General features: G+C 41.5%; 1 protein-coding gene across 10 annotated transcripts in view; it reads left to right on the top strand.

Moving 5' to 3' along the window:
• Positions 1-19786, top strand: part of ctnnd2b (catenin (cadherin-associated protein), delta 2b) — a 181691-nt gene that overhangs the window by 111318 nt on the left and 50587 nt on the right. For 4 of the 10 annotated variants that reach the window (XM_054762548.1, XM_054762565.1, XM_054762558.1 and 1 more), the window contains 3 exons: positions 1724-1855; positions 5482-5779; positions 9577-9633. In XM_054762548.1, coding sequence (XP_054618523.1) covers positions 1724-1855; positions 5482-5779; positions 9577-9633 — 487 coding nt within the window. The remainder of the gene's footprint in view (positions 1-1723; positions 1856-5481; positions 5780-9576; positions 9634-19786) is intronic. The other 6 variants (XM_054762573.1, XM_054762589.1, XM_054762604.1 and 3 more) reach the window with 2 other exon arrangements.

A 19786-nucleotide genomic window follows, 5' to 3' on the forward strand; every position in this document is an offset into this window, starting at 1 on the left:
TCGCACGGGAAAAGGTCAGACCTAGGGATGCTTGATCGGTTGGTCACATATCAATATCAACCAATTTCCTTAAAAAAACATGTGATCGGCATATGCTGATTAAATGCCTTTCAAAGCCGATCACAAATCGGTCGATCGGTGTGCGGCTCCAAACCCTACATGGGTGACAGATTTCTATTTAATAAAGATATTTTTTGTATTATTTTATTCTGTAATTTTGTTATCTTAAGTTAAAAAAATAATTATTGAACAATTGATTTCTCATGTATTTGTATTACTCCAAAACATGCATCAAATTAAATTCAGGTTTGTGTCAAATAGTACAAAATTTATTTCAGACAAATAAAAGGCTTGTCTAACGGTGCCCCTAGCCAATAGCACTCATCAAAAATAAATGGAAAAATATATAGTCGAGCCATGTGATCGGTATCGGCCGATTCATGGATGATCGGTGTCAGAATCGGCAGCATAAAACCCTGATCGGAGCATCCCTGGACAGAGCCAAACTTAATTTTGCTTTCAGGAGGTGCTTTTTTTATTTGGTAACAGCTTAGCAAACACTCACCCCACCTGGCATAAAAGAACAGAGGGGTCATCAAATCGAACCACTAGCTCACTCGCGGTGCAAACAACACAAACACAAGGCATGCTGGCAGATCGCACCGTGAGTGAGAAAGTGGTTCAAGTTGATGACCGCACTGTTCTGTTTTTGCTAAGCTAATAGCTTCAAATGAAGAGGGAATTCAACAAAAATACGGAAGCCATGTGGTTTAGACCAGTTGGTCGAGCCTCTTCCTTATTGTTGTAACAACATTATTCTTATTCTCGTAATCTAATGACTTTTTTCCTCAGAATTTTACTCTTTATCAGTACTGCTACTAAATTCCCATGAGAACGGTCATTTTTAAAAACTTGTCTTAAATGTGAGTTCAACATCATGTGAGAGCTGTCTAACCATCCATTCATCCGTGCATGCATGTACGCTGACGTTTAATTGTGTTGGTTTTGTCCATGTACATCAGGTTCATCAACGTCTTCTCGTGTCAGTTGTGTCCTGAAAAATACTGGATGAAGGCTTTATGTTCAAATAAACTAATTAAAATGTACAAAAAGCCAAAGTGAAATACTCAGAAACGAACACTGGCTTAGCTGGGGTATGCATGGAGCTGCGAGGCACTCCACAAAGATTCGTAAAAGCAGAGTCGTGACACGAAACAAGGCAAACATTCATTAACAAATCAAAAAACAAGAACTAGGACACATAGAGGGCTTACTAGCGATAATGAGGAAGGCCGATCAGGAACAGGAAACGGCACAGCACGCCATGAAACACGAGGGAATGATCAGACGTCTTCCTGGAAAATGTGCTTGTTATGCCGTCTTAACACAAAGCACAGGGAGTAGACAGGAAACACAACAACACCAAAAACAAGCTCAAGTGCAGGATATGACAAAAATTATGTTAAGGAAATTTCAAAGCTTTTTATGTAAGTCAAAATATATATATACTGTCAGTGTGACCTTTTTGTCAAAGAATACTGACCATGAACACACTTAAAAAGTAATCCAAAGGACACCACTGACATGTTGCGCATATATTATTACAGTATCCCCACGCCTGCTTGTCCTTTGTGTTTATCTTACCTTCAAATCCTCACATAGCCAAGTTACTGCAAATCCTTTCGCCCTTGACTCCAACTTCCCTGTCCGCTGTGTATCTCAGGCTCCAGAGGTTCCTACAGCAGCCAGCATAGTCATCTTGGCTCGGAGTTGCGACCTCTGCAGTCTCCGGAGCATCACATCGACCCCATCTACGAAGACAGAGTCTACACCAAGCCCAATTTACGAGGACAAGGTGAGCTCAAATGCGGGATTGGCGGGTGAGGAAACGGCACAAAAAGTTCAAAAGGCTCGAGATGCCTTGTTATTTACTCAAGGCGTCGAATCGACAAATACAATACAAAGTCATGTGAACCTGAGGAGAATAAAACACTAGAGAGACAGATGGATTCCACTTCTTTATAGAATACTAAATGCAAGATCCCAGAGGCCATTTAGTAATTTGTTGGTCCTCGGCATATTCAAAAAATAAAATTAATTAATTATTAATGAGGTACAGTCAATGCCTGTTTTTTCCAGGGGTTATAGCAGCGACCACTGCCGAATGCCAAAAATCCGCGAATAATTGATTTTATTACCATACTACTGTGATACTAATTGATAAGATAATAAATACTTCCGTGAGTAATTGATACTTCCGCGAATAATTGGTATTTCCGCGAGTAATCGATCATTACGTAAGTGATCGACACTTCCGCAAATAATTGATACTTCCATGAGTAATTAATACTTCCGCGAACAACTGATGCTTATAAACACATTTTAGTATGGTAGTGTAAAATGTATAGCTACCCACGCGTAATTAACACTTGATTCCATGTGTTCACGGTGTAGAAGTTATATAATAAGTTTCACTTTTGCATCTTCCAGTAACTATGGTGCGTTCAAGGACTGCCGAACTCTCACCGCTTGATGAAAAAACATCAGTCAGTGAAGCATAAAGACGTAAAGATTTAAAAATTATGGCCTTTTTGTAACAGTGGTACATGTATACGGTACATTTTACCTGTATTATCACATACACTACCGGTCAAAAGTTTTCTCTGGAGGAAAAAGCTACATTTTGAAGTGTTCAGATGGTCTGTCTCTGTCTTTTTTCTTGCCATTTTTGTCGCAACAAACGACTTTATCCAGTACAATGCTGTTCAACTGATGTTCATGAGGGCGTGGTACCACAGTATGTCCCCAACACTGTTTTTATGCAGACAGAGGGGGTAGTAAGTACTCCAGAACTTGGAACACCTGTAGGAATGAGTTGCACCATCTGCCAAGGCTTGATCAACCTCCATGTCTGCAGAACAGCTTTAAATTGTTGAACCAACTTGTGGTCCCTGAAACAGGCCTTTTTACATAATTCTGAAATACACATTACTTTTCCGTTTTGGGTAACCTTACCTTTTTTTTTAACCTCAGGCACTTCACCACTTTTGTACCATTCCAAGCTATTCGTTGGACTTGAATGACTTGAATTTCAATAAATAACTGGAAAATTTGGGGTGGTGTAAAACGTTTGACTGGTAGTGTACGTATCAACTATTACCAACTTATGTGAACGGGACGGGTTTTCAAAAATCGGATCTATTGCAAGGGTCGTGAATGTTGAATCACAAATATGAGGGGACCCACTGTATGTTATTAGATCTTACACTAATTTGCTTTGTCGCCGATAACACAAAGCTAAGATGTGGATGTGTTGTATGGTTGTTTGGTTTTAGCATCTTTAATGTGCAATATGTATGAAAGATCTTCAATTTTTCTGAATGTGTCCCTGTCTTAGAGAGTGATAGAATCTGCATAAATGCTAACACAAACAATGATCCCTTAAACATTTGAGACTGATATGAAACCTTATTGTAACTTTACAACCCTTTATAAAAGCACAATTATTGGACCACTGAATCAAAGGCACCAAAATCTCAAGTCACATGTGAAAAAAGTTCAAATAGCCCAAATCTACCTATAAATAGCTGCATCATGCTGTGAAGCGTCTAAATGTTGCGAGTAAAGAACATCATGTGATATTCTGAAGGAGGATGAAAGAAATCCAACAGAGAGTGTTGCAGGCATACTCCCACTCGGGAGGTTTTAAAGGTATGTTATTGCCGTGGAGAAGAAATATTCATGTTCCATCACATCATCAGGAAACTCTAACTGGGGTGTCAGTGCAGGCGATTTGTCCCTCAATCACTGTCTGGTAGATAATGACTTTGAAGGTTAACAATTCATCTCAATGAATCCCCTACTCTTAGGCTTTGAAATAAAAGCAAAACAACCATATCTTAAAAACGTTTAAATGTTTAAAAAGTGAGCTACTGCGAAGGAGGATATTCATTCTGGTGCACAACAGAGCAGGGTTAACCAATTTGATGGATGAATGCTGATTTTTACTCTGATATTCACTTTGATGAATTCAGATAAACACACAATACTGTGTTTTTAAATATATTGTGTTTAACATACATGTTTGTCACATTTCAGGCATTTCCATCTGCCACTAGCACAATTTAATGCAGTGTGGACAAAAACGTCACAAAACGTCACTGGATCCCTGCACATTCACAATTGAGCATTCAAAGCCTTGTAAATTAGCGGATTTTTGGTTTAAAAAAAAAAATATATATATATATATATATATATATATATATATATATATATATATATATATATATATATATATACATATATATAAAGGAAGTTTTTTTTCTGGAGAAAACGCATCTTATTCACCATAAATCGGTAACAATTTACAAATGCTTGATAATGTAAGGGTAAAATGTAACCACTATTAGAAAACCTTCCATTTTTTTTTTACGTTTTTGTCTTTATGCTTCACTGGTAATGTATTTTTTGTCAAGCGTTGAGATTGCCCAATTTTTTTCAGTGTTCTTTGAACCCAACATAGTTGCTAAGAGAAAGTGAAGCTTATAATATAACTTCTACACCGTGAACACATGATTACATGTTTTTTCATTAGGGGTGCGTACCTATACATTTACTCACAGAAGTATCAATTATTCGCAGAAGTACAGATTATTCGCGGAAGTATTGTAAAATTTGAATTAGCCTGTGTGGATTATATAGACACGGCTTGGAGAAACGTCTTCTCTAGTCTGATAGCCTCTAGTGCTAGCCTGACGAACAGGCTAAAGGCTACATCGTCACTCGGATTCCCTCATTCACTGACAGTGAGTAGCTACCCATTTTATTCTATAAATGTGTTTAATAAGTGTGTGAGGCATATTCAGAGCTTAAACCAGGATTGTGGATGTTGATCCGAAATCAGAAGACAACATTTTAGATGCTTGCTGGTGTTCGTGATCTACTCTACATGTACTGTAGTAGTAAAACTTAAAAACAGTGTATTGTATGGCAAACCTTAGATTTTGTGAGTGCAGCTTTTGGCGATAAGGCGATAAGGTTCTTTTTTTGATCTATCATCATCTTTGCTCTCTGACCACATGAAAAATACACGGTATTTGAGCATTCTCCCTTCTGTTTTCTGTTTTTGTCAACATTTACTGCAAGTCCACCGTGTTGGCCTCTTGGCAAACATGAGGAGCATGTCAGTGTCTTTTGGAAGCTTTACTTTTGCATGTTTTCTGATATTCTTTTGTGATTTTAGTTTTTGCACAAATGAAAACTAAATCCTTTGGTGAGTTAGCTTTGAGTCTGAGGTCACACCATCTGTTCACTGCCATATTTATTTATGTTTGTGTTTTTACAAGTGCTTTTGTGTTTTTGCTTCTTCCCTTTCCACTTTGTCTGTGCTGTTTCTTCCATTTGTGATGTTGCTGTGTGTACAACCGGATTCTTCGGTGTAATGCCCTCGTCTTCCACTCTGCTCCTTTTTGACGACACCAGTGGTCAACCAGTTGTACCAAGAGGTCCTCAACTATCTGCTCTGTCCCTACACTTTAGCCCCGCCTTCCCCCGGTGTCGATCCAATCCCCTTGCAGCGAACGGGAAGCCAGAGCGCCGCTTCCACCTTCCAGAGAGGCAGCTTCGCCACAGGAAGCGGGCCTGATTACAGCAACCCCTACCGCACCTTGCAGTTCTGCCCATCCACCGACTCGCCTTACAGCAAGTCGGGCCCCGCCCTTCCCCCGGAGGCAGCCCTGGGAAGGTCTCCATCTGTGGACAGCATCCAGAAGGACCCAAGGTGTAGTATTTTCACTTGGCTCTGGCTTGTGGATCAGGCACTTTGTTCTACTCCCTTTCCACTCTCACTCACTGAACTTACTGAGGTCCAGATTCATTAAATTAAACATACTGTATGAAAGCCTTGGAGGATATTAGGCTGGATTTACACTGCAGGTCTAAGGGGGTACGTCACACTCGGCAAACACCTCGTCCGGCATGCTTGGCCCAATGTGAGCGCGCTAAATAAGACTCAAAATAATCCGCAAAGACAGGAAAATTGCAGTAATTTAATGTCTAACTTTTATGACTACAGTAATCCCTCGTTTATCAAAGTTAATTGGTTCCACACCAGACTGCGATAAGTGAATTTCCACAAAGTAGTATTTTAACAATTAGAGCAAGGAAAACTTTACAACTTTTTAAATACATTCTTTGACATAATTATAGCCCTTTAGACATTAAATAACACTCCATAGTCCCCTTTACAGTTCTATTACCCAATATAATGGAAATAATAAGAGAAAATAAGACATAAACAAGACTCGTGCTCGTGTGTGTTGCTGTAAATTTGTTCCGGTGCAAGGGCAGCTGAGTGGGGGGTGGGCAGGAAGTGACGCCCAGGGTTAAGTGTTGAGGTTTGGCCTGGCGTGGTCTGTCCTGGCCGGAAAAGTAGGAATTGTTGTGCTTATTGTGAGATCATTCAAACCTGCAACAAAAGCCTGTTGTTCTGGTGCTTGCGTGTTTCACATTAGCATTACTGACACCTAGTGGCCAGTGTAGGATACTACATACCATTGCAACGTCTTTGAATGCGTCTTCTGAATGCTTTATATTTGTGCTTTACGTCATTTAGCCATTTTTATGGCGGCAAGTGCTTCATTTAGGCAAGAAATACATAAAATTTGATCAAATATGCATATTTTTTTTACTAATAATAGGTGGTATTCAACAACAAAACAGCATGTTTTATGAATTTCTGAGGCCAACAAATTTGTGATGAGGGATTGCTGAACTTACATGTATTTTCAAGTCGCCCATATCTGATATTGTTGCGCTTACATTTACTAAAAAACAACTTCCATGAATACACACCCAAAATGCAGGTACACAAACAAGTACACAGCGGACATCATTGGGCAGCAGCAACCCTAAAGTGCACAATGATGAATAAATAATAGAAATATGGAATGCTACATCCAGGTAACCTTGGCAGGACTTCACTAGGAAGTTTTCCCTATTTAAAGGTCAATGTGCCCCAAATGTACCATATTCAGATCATATTTAAAGGTTTATACTTTTATTATTTATACCGCGGCTGTGTTGTGTAGGGAACACATACGTGTGTCATCATCTTCAGTCGTTACTTTCAAACTGTAGTGTAAATCCAGCTAGCTTGTCAGAAGGGTGAGATGGTGCCTTGACAGTTAACACATGAATTCATTTGAGAAGCACCTCAAAATACCGTACACATGATCCCCGCTATACCGCGAGTAACGATGTGTATTTTGACACTTTTACACGGGGGTGTCCTGCCTTTTTCCAGCGAGGGCCACATCGTGAAAAATGAAAGGATGCAACTTTGCCACTTTGATATTTTGTAACATTTTCAAGAAAAAACGTGCGTCTCAGCTTTGTCGTACGGCACATGTGAAAAAACCTATTATTAGTATCAACTTCACTCTTTTTTTTCCATTTCTGCTGTTTTTTATTTCTTTTTTTCTGTTTTTAACTTTCTTCTCAAATCTTTTTTGTTCTTGTAATATTATGAAATATTGTTCCTCTAATAATTTCATATTATAACTTTTTCGCCAACCTACTTTTCCAAAAATGATCTCATAATATTATATGATATAGAAAAATAAAAATGTTTCTTCTTTTATGCTACTAAAATGACATAATTTTTCCTGATAATATAAGTTATAAGTTTATTCTCGTAAAACTGTGTATTTTTTTGCTTATTAGAATACAACCTTCTCTTCTCTAAGTATGACTTGACAGTATTTGCATCATATTTTGACTTTATTCTTCCAACATAACTTTTTCCGCAACCTAATTGTCCCCAAATTCCAACTTTATTTGTTATTTTTGTTTGTTTTTCATATTATGACTTAAAAAAAAATCACATCTTTGTTCTTTAACATTTCCACGTTTTGCGTCTAAAATGACGTTATTTTTTTTTTCATAATATTACAACATTATTGTCATAAAATTAAAAAATGTTTCTTGTTAGATTACAACTTTATTCTCTTGATATTTTGACTTTATTCTCATAAAATGACTTTTTAGAATGTGCCAGGGCCCAATAACAAAACTGGCGCGTGCCGCACTTTGGACACCCCTGCTCTAACACATCAGTCGCGCTGCAACCAAAAATCACACATGTGAAACTCACAATGTAACCGAATGCACACACTCACTTGCATTCAAAGCAATACTATTTTATAGTAACTTGTTACCCTCAAGGCATGCTGGGTAACTTCCTGTTCAAGAAGTGTGCGCGGGAGTTTCCCAGAACGCCTCACAGGTTATATATCAGTATAAAAATAGTACTGTTTTGCATGTATAGAGTGTGTAAGAGTTTATTTTGATACCCGCATTGTTCGTGTGGTATTTTTATTTTTGGTTGCACCGTGAGTGGGTACTTTCTGTGCAACTCGATCTTTACCAATATAGCGCAAATGGGATGGGTTTCCTACCAATAAACATAAATTATGGTGGGTTTTCGCGAAACCAAATAACGTTTTGATCAAAAATCTGCAAATTTGCAGGGTCGCGAATATGCGGGGATCCACTGTAATTGTTAGTGCACAAAGCAATAGTTTAAATCTGGGCTTTAGTATGATGCACAGTCACACGCATCTTTCACTGTCCTTTCTAGTTTGCTTTGACATTAGAAATCACCTGCACACATCAGGCGGCCCATTTGAAAAGTTGATTTTGCAACAGCAAAGACTGTCTTAGTCGGTCCCAATCATATTGGGTGTAGTTGGTAGGCAGTAAACGAGGAAAGCGCATTGGGTCTGGTATTAGTCTATGAGAGTGTACAAATACAAACACATGATAGTCACGTAGTCCAACCTCCTGTCTTCTTCTTTAGACTAAAACATGCCAAGATGCCAAGTTGTCGCTCCTTGTAAAATGCCAGCCCAGATCCCACAACTATGTATTTTCAGCGCAAACATAACCTTTCTACAGTAGAGGTCTCTCTGAGGTGTTGCTCTTTCCTCCAGCTATCATCCAAGTATGTTGTTTCTCTGGGCTCCCCTGCACATTGCACCCACATTGTTTGTTCACTCCTCAGCTTCAGCATCATTGTTGTGTGTAGCTTCCAGCGAGCACATGTATCCACTGACACGGAACATCTCCAGGCTAGAACCGTGGTGCATGCCTTATTTTCACAAGATATAGTCTCCATCAGTCCACATATGCACGGCAGCCCACACAGTGGTGGAAGACAGTCAGCGCAGATTGAAGTAACACTGGTGCATACTCGTAAACTCAAAGTTTAACAACAATAGATGTATAAAATATGTTGGGTTTTTTTAATCACAGTCTAAGCTAAACTAATTTTGCAATAAAAGCAACCATAACATGCCATCACACCCTCTGTTTACCCGCCATCCCCACCACCTGCTCTGTGTGCATATACACCACCTCCTCCACCCTGTGCCTGATAACCAAATGCTGAGAGAAAGACGAGTCTAGTCACTCCACATTTCTACGTACTAATCAGCATTATTACAACGGTTACTGATAACACTTTGCTTGCCAGACAGCCAACATATTCCTCTCTCTTGTTTCTCTCTACCTCGATAGGTACGACCCCGAATTCCTTGTGTGGAATCAAAATCACGCCGAGCAAAGAATGACAAAGTAATCCTTATTTATTTCTACATATCTATATATATATTTATATATATATACATTCTGTCCATCTATCTTACCTTTGTCTCATTCACTGAATTCTTCCATCTTTGCTGTATTACACTGACACACATGTTATTGATGCATTTTGCATTTCTATTATCACTCATGTACAGGTGGTCCCCGGGTTAGGAATGACTTCCGTAAATCGAGTTTAAGCGAAAGTCGGAATTTCCATCCATCCATCTTCTTCCGCTTATCCGAGGTCGGGTCGCGGGGACAGAGAAGCCCAGACTTCCCTCTTCCCGGCTACTTCATCCAGCTCCTCCCGGCGGATCCTGAGGTGTTCCCAGGCCAGTTGAGGGACATAGTCATAGACATAGTCTCTCCAACGTGTCCTGGGTCTCCCGAGGCCTCCTACCGGTCGGATGTGCCCATAACACCTCCCCAGGGAGGCGTCCGGGAGGCATCCTGACCAGGTGCTCTAATGGAGAGCCACCCTACAGAGAAAACTTATTTTGGCCGCTTGTACCCGCGGTCAGGTCCCAAAGTTCATGACCACAGGTGAGGGTAGGAACGTAGCTCGAACAGTACATTGAGAGCTTTGCCTTTGGGCTCAGCTCCCTCTTCACCACAACAGACCGATGCAGAGCCCGCATCACTCGCGTAAATCGGAACTTACTAACTAAATTAACTCCCAAGTCGCACTGTACACAGAACACATGAAGGATATATAAAATACAGTAAGATGGGCGACATGGCTCAGGTGTTAGAGTGGTCGTCTCCCAAATCCATATCCTTGGGAAAGGTACTGAACCCCCAGTCGCTCCTATTGCTACGGTAGGTAAATGTGCTAACAGTGTTAAATGCTTTGAGTACCTTACAGGTAAAAAGTTCATTTCCTTGGTATCCTTTTCCATTTAATAATAAGGAGAATTAAAGGAAAGAGAACAACATTGTCTTGCAGTCCTTTCGACCTTCTTAAAATATAGGTAGTCTGGAATGATAACCTCCTCTTCCCCTTCCATGCAGATCTTCTTGTAACAGCGCACGTAATCCATGACACCTCTAGCATTCATTAGCATCCAGTCATCTTTATCATCGATGATGGTCGCGATAGTCTCTGAGCTTTTTATGATGTTCATACTTACTTCCATGGTGATGACTTTCCTTTTCTTTGGCACACTGACATAAAAGTTAACAAATAAGTTATTCTTCCTCAGTGTGGCTGCACAGGCGCACACCAGCATGTTTACGGACCCAAATGACGTGATGAATTCATTTATGGGAGCACGTTTGTAACCAAGACACATCATAATACGGAACGCCATAAACCGAGGACCACCTGTGCTTGCGTAGAACAGTATCAAACAGGAGGCCAGTTGAGAACTGAAAATATGATGCTGGCCTTTCAAAGTTCTCGGCACTAAATTATGGCAGCACATCACATTGGCATAGCTTCTCCTGAAAAGCTGATCATCAATACTGAATCTTTAAATGAAGTTAGAAAAACAATTCATCCACTTAACATTAACAATTGGTTGAGATAAAGAAAGAAAGAAACTGAAATTTGGTTGACCAGAACCTCTTTTTAGGTGCTAAATATTCATCATTCTCTCCTTTGGCTGTCCCGCTAGCCCCAATCCATTCAACCCATTTGTCCATCTTTTAATTTACCCAGTCCTGTTTTGATTGTCTTCTGTCATTTTTGTACTGTAATCCATCCAGTGGTAAGTGCATATATGTTTGTGTTTATTTGCTTTAACATGATAATATTATCTACAGTAAAACAGGATCCAAACTCAGATAGTCTCTTCCTGTTTGTTGAAGATTCGACCACAAGGCTTTTTCAGTTCTATAATTGTAGGTGTAGAGTTTCCCTATGTGTGTCCCTGGTGAGTGTGTCCCCTGGTGGGTGTGTCCCAATATACAATAAACCCAAACCTACCAACACAGTCAGACAACAGCTGGTTCACCACAAAGACAAAACCCTGAGAAGCTAACTTAGAAAGGTTGTTTATGCAGTGCCATGTACTAAGGAGTGCAAAGAACCTTACATTGGAGAGACCCAAGCAACACTTCTACAAACACGTGGCACAACATAGGAGAGTGTTTTTTCCTGGCCAGAGTCAGTAGTTCATTCTGTCCGAAAAAGAAGGGACACTGTCCAAATTCTGGAATGGGAGCTACAGAGAGAAAGGCCCTTCCATCACTTATTGTCATCCTTCCCCAAAAGATCCAGTGAATGACCTATCATTATGCAGGAAGGTCATTCACCAATAATATAAATAGGGAAACTCCATACATAAAATTTTAGACCTGAAGAAGCCTTTTGGACGAAAGGTAAAACATATTCAACAAACAAGAGGAGTCCATTTGCCGTGGTTGAAACTTTGCAGATCACCATGACCTGGATGCCGGAGAATCTACAGAGATATATTGCCAAAAAGTATTGGAACAGCTCTCGGTTCCAGTCACTTCTATGGCCACATGTGTATAAAAATCAATCAGGATCTCCAGTGAGAGGAACTGACACTTCCGCACATCAAGCCATTTTAGACTATTTCACACTCACCTCTTTGTGGGAACCGAACCAAACCAGAGCAGAGTGTTAAGCAGCCGGGATGAGAATCAGCACCTCCAAGTCCGAGTCCATGGTTTTCCCCCCATGAAAAGGTGCCGTGCCGCACTGGATTGGGGATGAGATCCTAACCCAAGTGGAGGAGTTCAAGTAACTTGGGTCTTGTTCACGAGTCAGGGAGTGATGGATAGCAAGTGATGCGAACTCTGCATCGGTCTGTAGCGGCGAAAAGGGAGCTGATCCAAACGGCAAAGCTCTCAATTTACCAGTTAATCTACGTTCCTACTCTCACCTATGGTCATGAGCTTCGTGTAGTGACCGAAAGGTCAAGATCACAGAAATGAGTTTCCTCCGTAGAGTGGATGGCTGGACTTTCCCATAGAGATAGGGTGAGAAGCTCTGTCATCCGGGAGGAACTCAGAATAGAGTCGCTGTTCCTTCACATTGAGAGGAGTCATATGAGGTGGCTTGGGTATCTGTTCAATGCATGTTCGACTGGCAGGAAGCCTTGGGGAAGGCCCAGGACACATTGGAGAGACTACAGTATGTCTCTGAACTGGCCTGGGAATGCTTCGGTATCCCCTGTGAGGAGCTGGATGAAGTAGCCGTGGAGACAGAAGTCTGGGCTTTTCTGCTTAGGCTGCTGCCTCTGAGCCGACTCCGGATAAGTGGAAGACGATGGATAGATGGAGGGAACTTTGACACACTCTGAGCGGCCCTTGCCTATTCTAACATGGTCGTGCACCAGTGTACAAGGTCCAAAAAGCTCAATGAGCCAGTTTGGTGTGGAGGAACTTGAATGTTCTGCAAAGAATTAGGACTTTAACCTAATGGGATGAATTAGAATGGCCAGCTGTCGTAGCTGCAAAGTGTAGGCCAACTCCATATTAAACCCTATAAATTAAGAATAGGATGTCTTTACAGTTCATGTGCATTTGAAGGGTCCCCGACATGATTCATCAACTCTGCTTAAATATGTTAAATATTGTTAGTTACTATGTTCTACATTGTTACATTTTTGAAAACAAATGGCAAATCTGCAAAAATTACATATATAGTCCATGGCACCACCCATGACGATCTAGCTCTTGCAATTTAGACTCATTCCAGAAGTGACGTCTTCCAAAAGAGGAAGCTTTAAGACAAAAATAGACAGAGCAAGTGCAGAGAACCACAGCCAGATGGCCGCCCGCCTCGAGTTCGGTTATTTACACTGATGACTGCTATGAAGGAACACCTTTACAAGAAGCATTTGGCTTGAACGTACAGTATAAATACATTTTGAAAAAGGATGCTATTCCACCAGTACACAGGAATAAAAAGAGAAGAAGAACAATGTCAAAGTTGCCACAGAACTGAGTAAGTCATGTCTTGTTAACATAATGTCTTCTAAACACTATTCCATGGTAGCGACAAGGCTGTAAACCAGTATACATGTTATATAAACATCTTTTCACAGCCATATGTATGTTTCCTGTGGGGGGCGAGTGCTGCAGCTGCAACAGCGACGAAATATGAATTTCATAAGGCTGTAAAGAGCCCTTTACGCTTATTAAGAAGTCGATTTAGAACAATAATTGAAGGATAAGTAAGTCCAGAGCAATTTACACTTTCCATTCTATGTTTGGAATTCGCCCAATCTTCACCTCCATGTCTTAAGGCTTATCCGTGTTCTGCAAGTGCTCTATTTATTCTCCAAATGGTTTTCCCTTCTTTTCTCCTGGAAAACTATTGGCACATTGCTGAAATCTTGGGTATAATCACTGTAAACATCCTCTGTCTCGTACACCACTATTTTTATGTACTTCAGTGATAGCAGTCCGATGGCGTCTCTTCCGGAAATTAAGCTGAACAGGGAGAGCTACTTCGTCATGGCTGGTGCCATCAAATATAAATGTCATTTTTGCAAATGTAACATTCGCTTTCAAAAATGGAACAATGTAGGACATAATTACAAACAATATATAACCTATTGAAGCAAAGTTGATCAATCATGTCAGGGACCCTTTAAAGGCAAATATTCCAATACTTTCGGCAATATAGTGTAGCTAGGTATACAGACACAGAAGATAATGTGACAAATCACCGCTCTTTGGTGTGGAGACAGAATCTCACCCTCTGTAATTTATGTAAGCGTTGTTGCTGAAAGTAATGGAAGATTTGTGCTCGACATGATCTGACCTGAGCAAATTGTTTTATCTTATTTCATGCTCATACGCATCCCTGATCCGTGTGCATGTGTGCGCATGCATGGAGACGTGTGTGACTATTCAGTGGGCCTCGGTGGTGTAATAGTGTCAGTCAGTCAACCATGCTGTCACACCTTTCTACACTCGCTGTCCTCACACTGAAACTTTTGATGCCCAGCAGATATGCAAATGTTTTTTTGCTGTTTCAGTGCTTCAAAGAGGCAACTTGAAGAATAAGGTTTGATCAAATGTTAGCCACGATTTTAGAGCTGAGCAGTGGAGAGGGTCAAGCTTCACCATGTTCCATAGCGTGGAAGATAGGGTCGTTCCGATACCAAGTAAACACGGAGCCCGCGTCGCCGATCACGATACAAAGATACTTTCTACTTGAAATTTCTCAAGATCATTGAATGCTTTTGGTTGCCTAGTGGTTAGCATGTTGTCCACAGAGTCAGGAGATCTGGGTTCGTATTCGGGCATCTCTGTGCGGAGTTTGCATGTTTGTGGGTTTTCTCCGGGTACTCCGGCTTCCTCCCATTTCCAAAAACATGCACGTTAATTCATTGGCAACTCTAGATTGTCCATGGGTATGAATGTGAGTGTGAATGGTTGTTTTTCCATATGTGCCCTGCCATTGGCTGGCGACCAGTCCGGGGTGTACCCCGCCTCTCGGCTAAAGTCAGCTAGGGTAGGCTCCAACATGTACCCCTGCGACCCTCGTGACAAGCGGCATAGAAAATGAATGAATGAATGAGGGGAAAGGCTATTTTGTCTTGAACAGATGTAGTGCTGCAACCAATGATTATTTTCTTAGCCAATTCATCTGAAGCTTGTTTTTTCAATTAATCGAGTTAGGCCCTAGATCTTGGGTCAGCAACCTTTATCATCAAAAGAGCCATTTGGGCCCGTTTCCACCAAATTAAAACCCACAGGAGCCACAAAACCTATGTGACTACTAAATTGAAGGTAACGCTCCATACAGTCGTCTCTCACTACTCGGTGGTTATTTCGCAGCTTTACAATGTTTTTTTAAAAATATATTAATTAATAAATTATGCTGTTTTGTGTTGAATACGGTCTATTATTTGTCAAAAATATGCATATTGAAGCAAATTGTATGTATATTTTTTGTGTAAATGTATTTGTATTTGTACTTTGAAGCATTTTCAAGCATACAAATGACTAAATACAAACATAAGACATTCAAAAGACACACTCAAGGCCGCTGTGAATGGTATGTAGTATTCTACACTGGTCACTAGCTGTCCGCAACATATCAGAAAGGAGGCAAAAGTGTCAATCATTTTTTTCCAAAGTCAAAGCTGGTGTGTGTGAATATCTTGTTGTGCCGAAAACACAAAGATAGTAGCTCTGCTTTCATGGATGATGAAGGAAATGAAAAAATATTCACATTTGAGAGGCTGAAATCAGAGGATTTTGTTTACATTTTAAAATCACAAAAACGATGAATCGAATTTTAAAAAAGACATTTTTGTGAAACCACTTTAATCTCCATCACGTTAGATCGTCTCCATCACATCTTGATTGTTTCAGTGCAAATCCGTTGTGGTGGCGTACAAAGGCAAAACCTTTGACGAGATATTCACCCGAAATATAGACAAACTCACGCTGTTGAAACCATAATCTCGTTGACAGAGGTCATTAACAGAGGAACTCAATGCAATTATGAACCAAATGCATAATTACTATGCAGTGAGGTGAAAGCAGATGATCTTTTCGCTTCTTGTGTGTTCCTGTGTGTGTTGCTCCACCTATTTCTATCGGGGAATGAGTCATCAGGCCCGTCTCACCTCCACCCCAGAGGCCTCAATCATGACAACAACACACAGACACAGTTTATACTTGCATTGCTCTCTGGCCTGACTTTCCTCTTTTCCCAGTCTAAAAATCCTGTGTTTTGGACTGCTTTGGGTGACCTGGCACCAGGCATATTGTATTTTAGTGTAAATATTCGACACATTTGCACAGACAAGTGGCCGTGCAAGATAGCCCACCTGGTTGCTTAGAAACAAAGAGTGAACTGACAGTCTGTCACGACTTTGTCCCGGTCCGCTGAATTAACAAATGAAACATTAAGCTCTCTTGGGTTTGAGACACACACACATATTTTACTCTCATAGAAAGTCATTCGGCTTCTTTCATTATTTTTTCCAAAAATCCTCTCCTTCACCTTGAGTGTATTTTTCTCACGATTGTGACTTGTTAAGGTTTGAGACGTCTTCAAGTCTAACCGCAGGGAGACGAGGCTGCGGTTGAAGAAAAACAGGTTTATTTATAGGACACACAAAATCTGATGGAAAAGACGAGACAAGAAGAAGCCAGCACAGACGTGTATGGCTTGGCAATTTGCTTGATGTCCCTTGAAGTGAAAATATCGAGAAAATATCATTATTCTTGCCGTCAAAACTCCAAGAGTTACTTGTACTGTATTCTTGTGAGCAGATTTATGTATTAAAATAAGTAAGACGATGTCAGACAAATGTGTTTACGTGCTTCTGCTTCACTCTAAGTGAAATATTTCATATAGTGGTTGTAAAATTTAGAAATCAAATCAAACGCTGCCAGCCATAGATGAATATATCTTACATTTTAGATTTTAATTTATTTTAGTGGAGGTTCCAGGGCCCATGCAGCCTGACAACTAACTAAAACACATGTTCTTCTTAAGGCTATAACTTCTCTTTAGCCTTTTTTCCTGGTTCTTTGGACCGTGTTGCTATCGGAGAAGTAGTTCATGTTCACACAATTGAGAAGGTTTTCAAACTATTAAAAATACTCTATCATCAGTGAAGGAACGAGAAACAGGAAAGAGCCCAGACTTAAAGTGCACAGAGTGTATATATCAGTTGTCGTGCCCTTCCAGAAACTGAAACTTAACCTTGTGTGCCTGGAAAGTGAACATGAGAGAGGCTGGCTCTAATTGGTTCTAACGACGCTGATAGCATGTCTGCGTATGGTTGTCCCTCGCTACATTGCGGTTCCAACATCGCTGCCTCACTCTATTGCGTTTTTTCAAAAAATGAATTAATAAATGATCACTGTTTCATGGTTGAATACGACCTATTAATAGTCCAAACATATGGGTATATAAGTCAATTGTACATATTAATTGCCCAAATTAAGCATTTTCAATCATAAAAATGGCTAAATGAACGAAAATACAAATATAAGGCATTTAAAACATGTTACATGTAGTGTAATATCTGTGACGTTGTGTGCGACTTTAAGAGGCGGCGCCTGGGAAGTGATGTGTGTGACATCAGCTAGCTACTGTTGCTAAGTGTTAGCATGGTTAGCATTGTCAAGATGGGCAGTGACTGTCATGAGTTGTGGCCGACAGCAGTTCCTGTGTGAATGTTCACTGCGCCATTGCATTGTATTCTACTGCACTGGCACTAGGTGACACTAGGTGTCAGGAACGTTACATTGATGAGACAATAGCCACCAAGTACCCTGGCAATTTTAAGTTTAATAATAATATCATGTGTATTTTACACATTTCGGCCAGGTGGAGCTCATTAGCCTGGGAGGGCAGCCAATCTAGGGGAAGGGAAGCCCTGATTCTAAACCCCCACTGCCTTGCAGGATACTTGTTCACAGGCAAGGCTTCGGGAGTCGAAAAATACGGAGTGGAGCCCCAAAAGCGGTTGGATCGTCGATGTTGTCATCTCTCCAGCAGCTCCTGCAGCCTAACCAAATCCAAATGTAACGCCCTGCGTACCCCTTGGACAAAGCTGGCGAGGCCGAGAGGGGGGCCATGTTGGGGGCAGCACAAGGCCTCCATACACTTTGCCCAGGCAAGGATGTTGGCTAAGCTGACATCCATCATGGACCTCCAGCCTCGCTATCTGGCAAGAGGACAACGCGGAGGACAGCAGTTTACTAGTTATAAGACCATGCTCAATTGGCGTAAAGTCGGACGCTAAGGGTTGTACTTGACGGTGGGAGGGACCACCACAGTCCCACTGGTCAGCAATCGCTCGCCTCAAGCCGGACAGCCCCCGGCCAGTAAGGTGCTGACCCGCCACAGTCTGCCTGCTTCAGTTGGTGCCTGTAGTTTCGAGTCAAAGCTCAACAAGCAGATCGTTCACCATGCATCAGGAAAACAAAGTAAGAAGAAAATCATGTTACCAGCTCTCTGGATTGGTAGTTGGAATGTACGGACTATGCGGCCTGGACTGATTGAGGATCTTCAAGCAATTGATGACGCCCTCAAAACTGCTGTGATTGATCACAAGCTGCACAGGCTGAACATCAATATTGCAGCACTGCAGGAAACACGACTCCCAGACAATGGATCCCTAAAAGAGGAACACAATACCTTCTTCTGGCAAGGGAAAAGTGCTGAGGAACCCAGAGAACACGGAGTGGGCTTTGCTGTGAGGAACACACTGCTCCAGATGGTTGAACCTCCAAGCTTTCACATTCGTTGCCTACGATGCATTCTGGGTATCACATTGCAGAATAAGGTCCCCAACACTGCAGTGCTTAAGAAAGCAGGCTCCTTCAGCATGCACCTCATGCTGTGCCAGCGCCAAATGCGCTGGCTTGGGCATGTGTACCGCATGGAAGATGGTCGCAACCCTCAAGGATATTGTTTATGGCGAGCTAGCCTCGGGACGGCGTCCAATAGGCCGCCCAGCATGACGCCTCAAGAATGTCTGCAAAAGAGACATGAAGCTGGTAGACATTGACCCAAACAGTTGGGAACTAGTGGCTGCTGATCGCAGCTGCTGGCGCCGCACTGTACATGAGGGAGTCAGCAGAGGTGAGGAGAAGGGGAACCTTCAACTGGAAAGCAAGAAAGAATGAAGGAAACAGAAAAAGCAGAGCCAAGCCTCTGCACAGCTGTGTGCCACACCTGCGTCAGAGACTGTCGTGCCAGAATCGGACTGCTGAGCTACACCAGATGCTGCTCTCAACAAGTCTGATTATTGACCAACCGGGGCGCTACCATTCTCTATCGAGATAGAAAGATAAGAGTCCGTCCGTTTTTGGGGAGGCCACGGCCGCCACGTGTTTCTGAAAACATGAGGAGGCAGTGGCCAGAGCAGGGAGGGAGCACGTCACTCGCACAGTTGCGCAAGCTTTAAGTACATGGCTCGCAAGCCACGCCTGGCCGTGAGCGGTTGCGTGCATAGTACGTTGCACACGTGGTAAGTTGAACGTGCATTCAACGTGCTTGCAATGTGCTTGCAACGTACAATTTCTGTGCGATTGCCACGTCACCATACAGAGGATGTTCTTACACATGCTGCTCACGTACGGTGTCTTTACTCACTCATGTTGTAACTGCGTGCAAGTGCGATGAAGGTGAATTTTTCCAACCTTCCAAGGTTCCCCTGAAGTCCCTGCTGCTACTGCCTCAAGA

This window comes from Dunckerocampus dactyliophorus, chromosome 2, assembly GCF_027744805.1.
Source record: "Dunckerocampus dactyliophorus isolate RoL2022-P2 chromosome 2, RoL_Ddac_1.1, whole genome shotgun sequence".
In the NCBI taxonomy this organism is placed as follows: Eukaryota; Metazoa; Chordata; class Actinopteri; order Syngnathiformes; family Syngnathidae; genus Dunckerocampus; species Dunckerocampus dactyliophorus.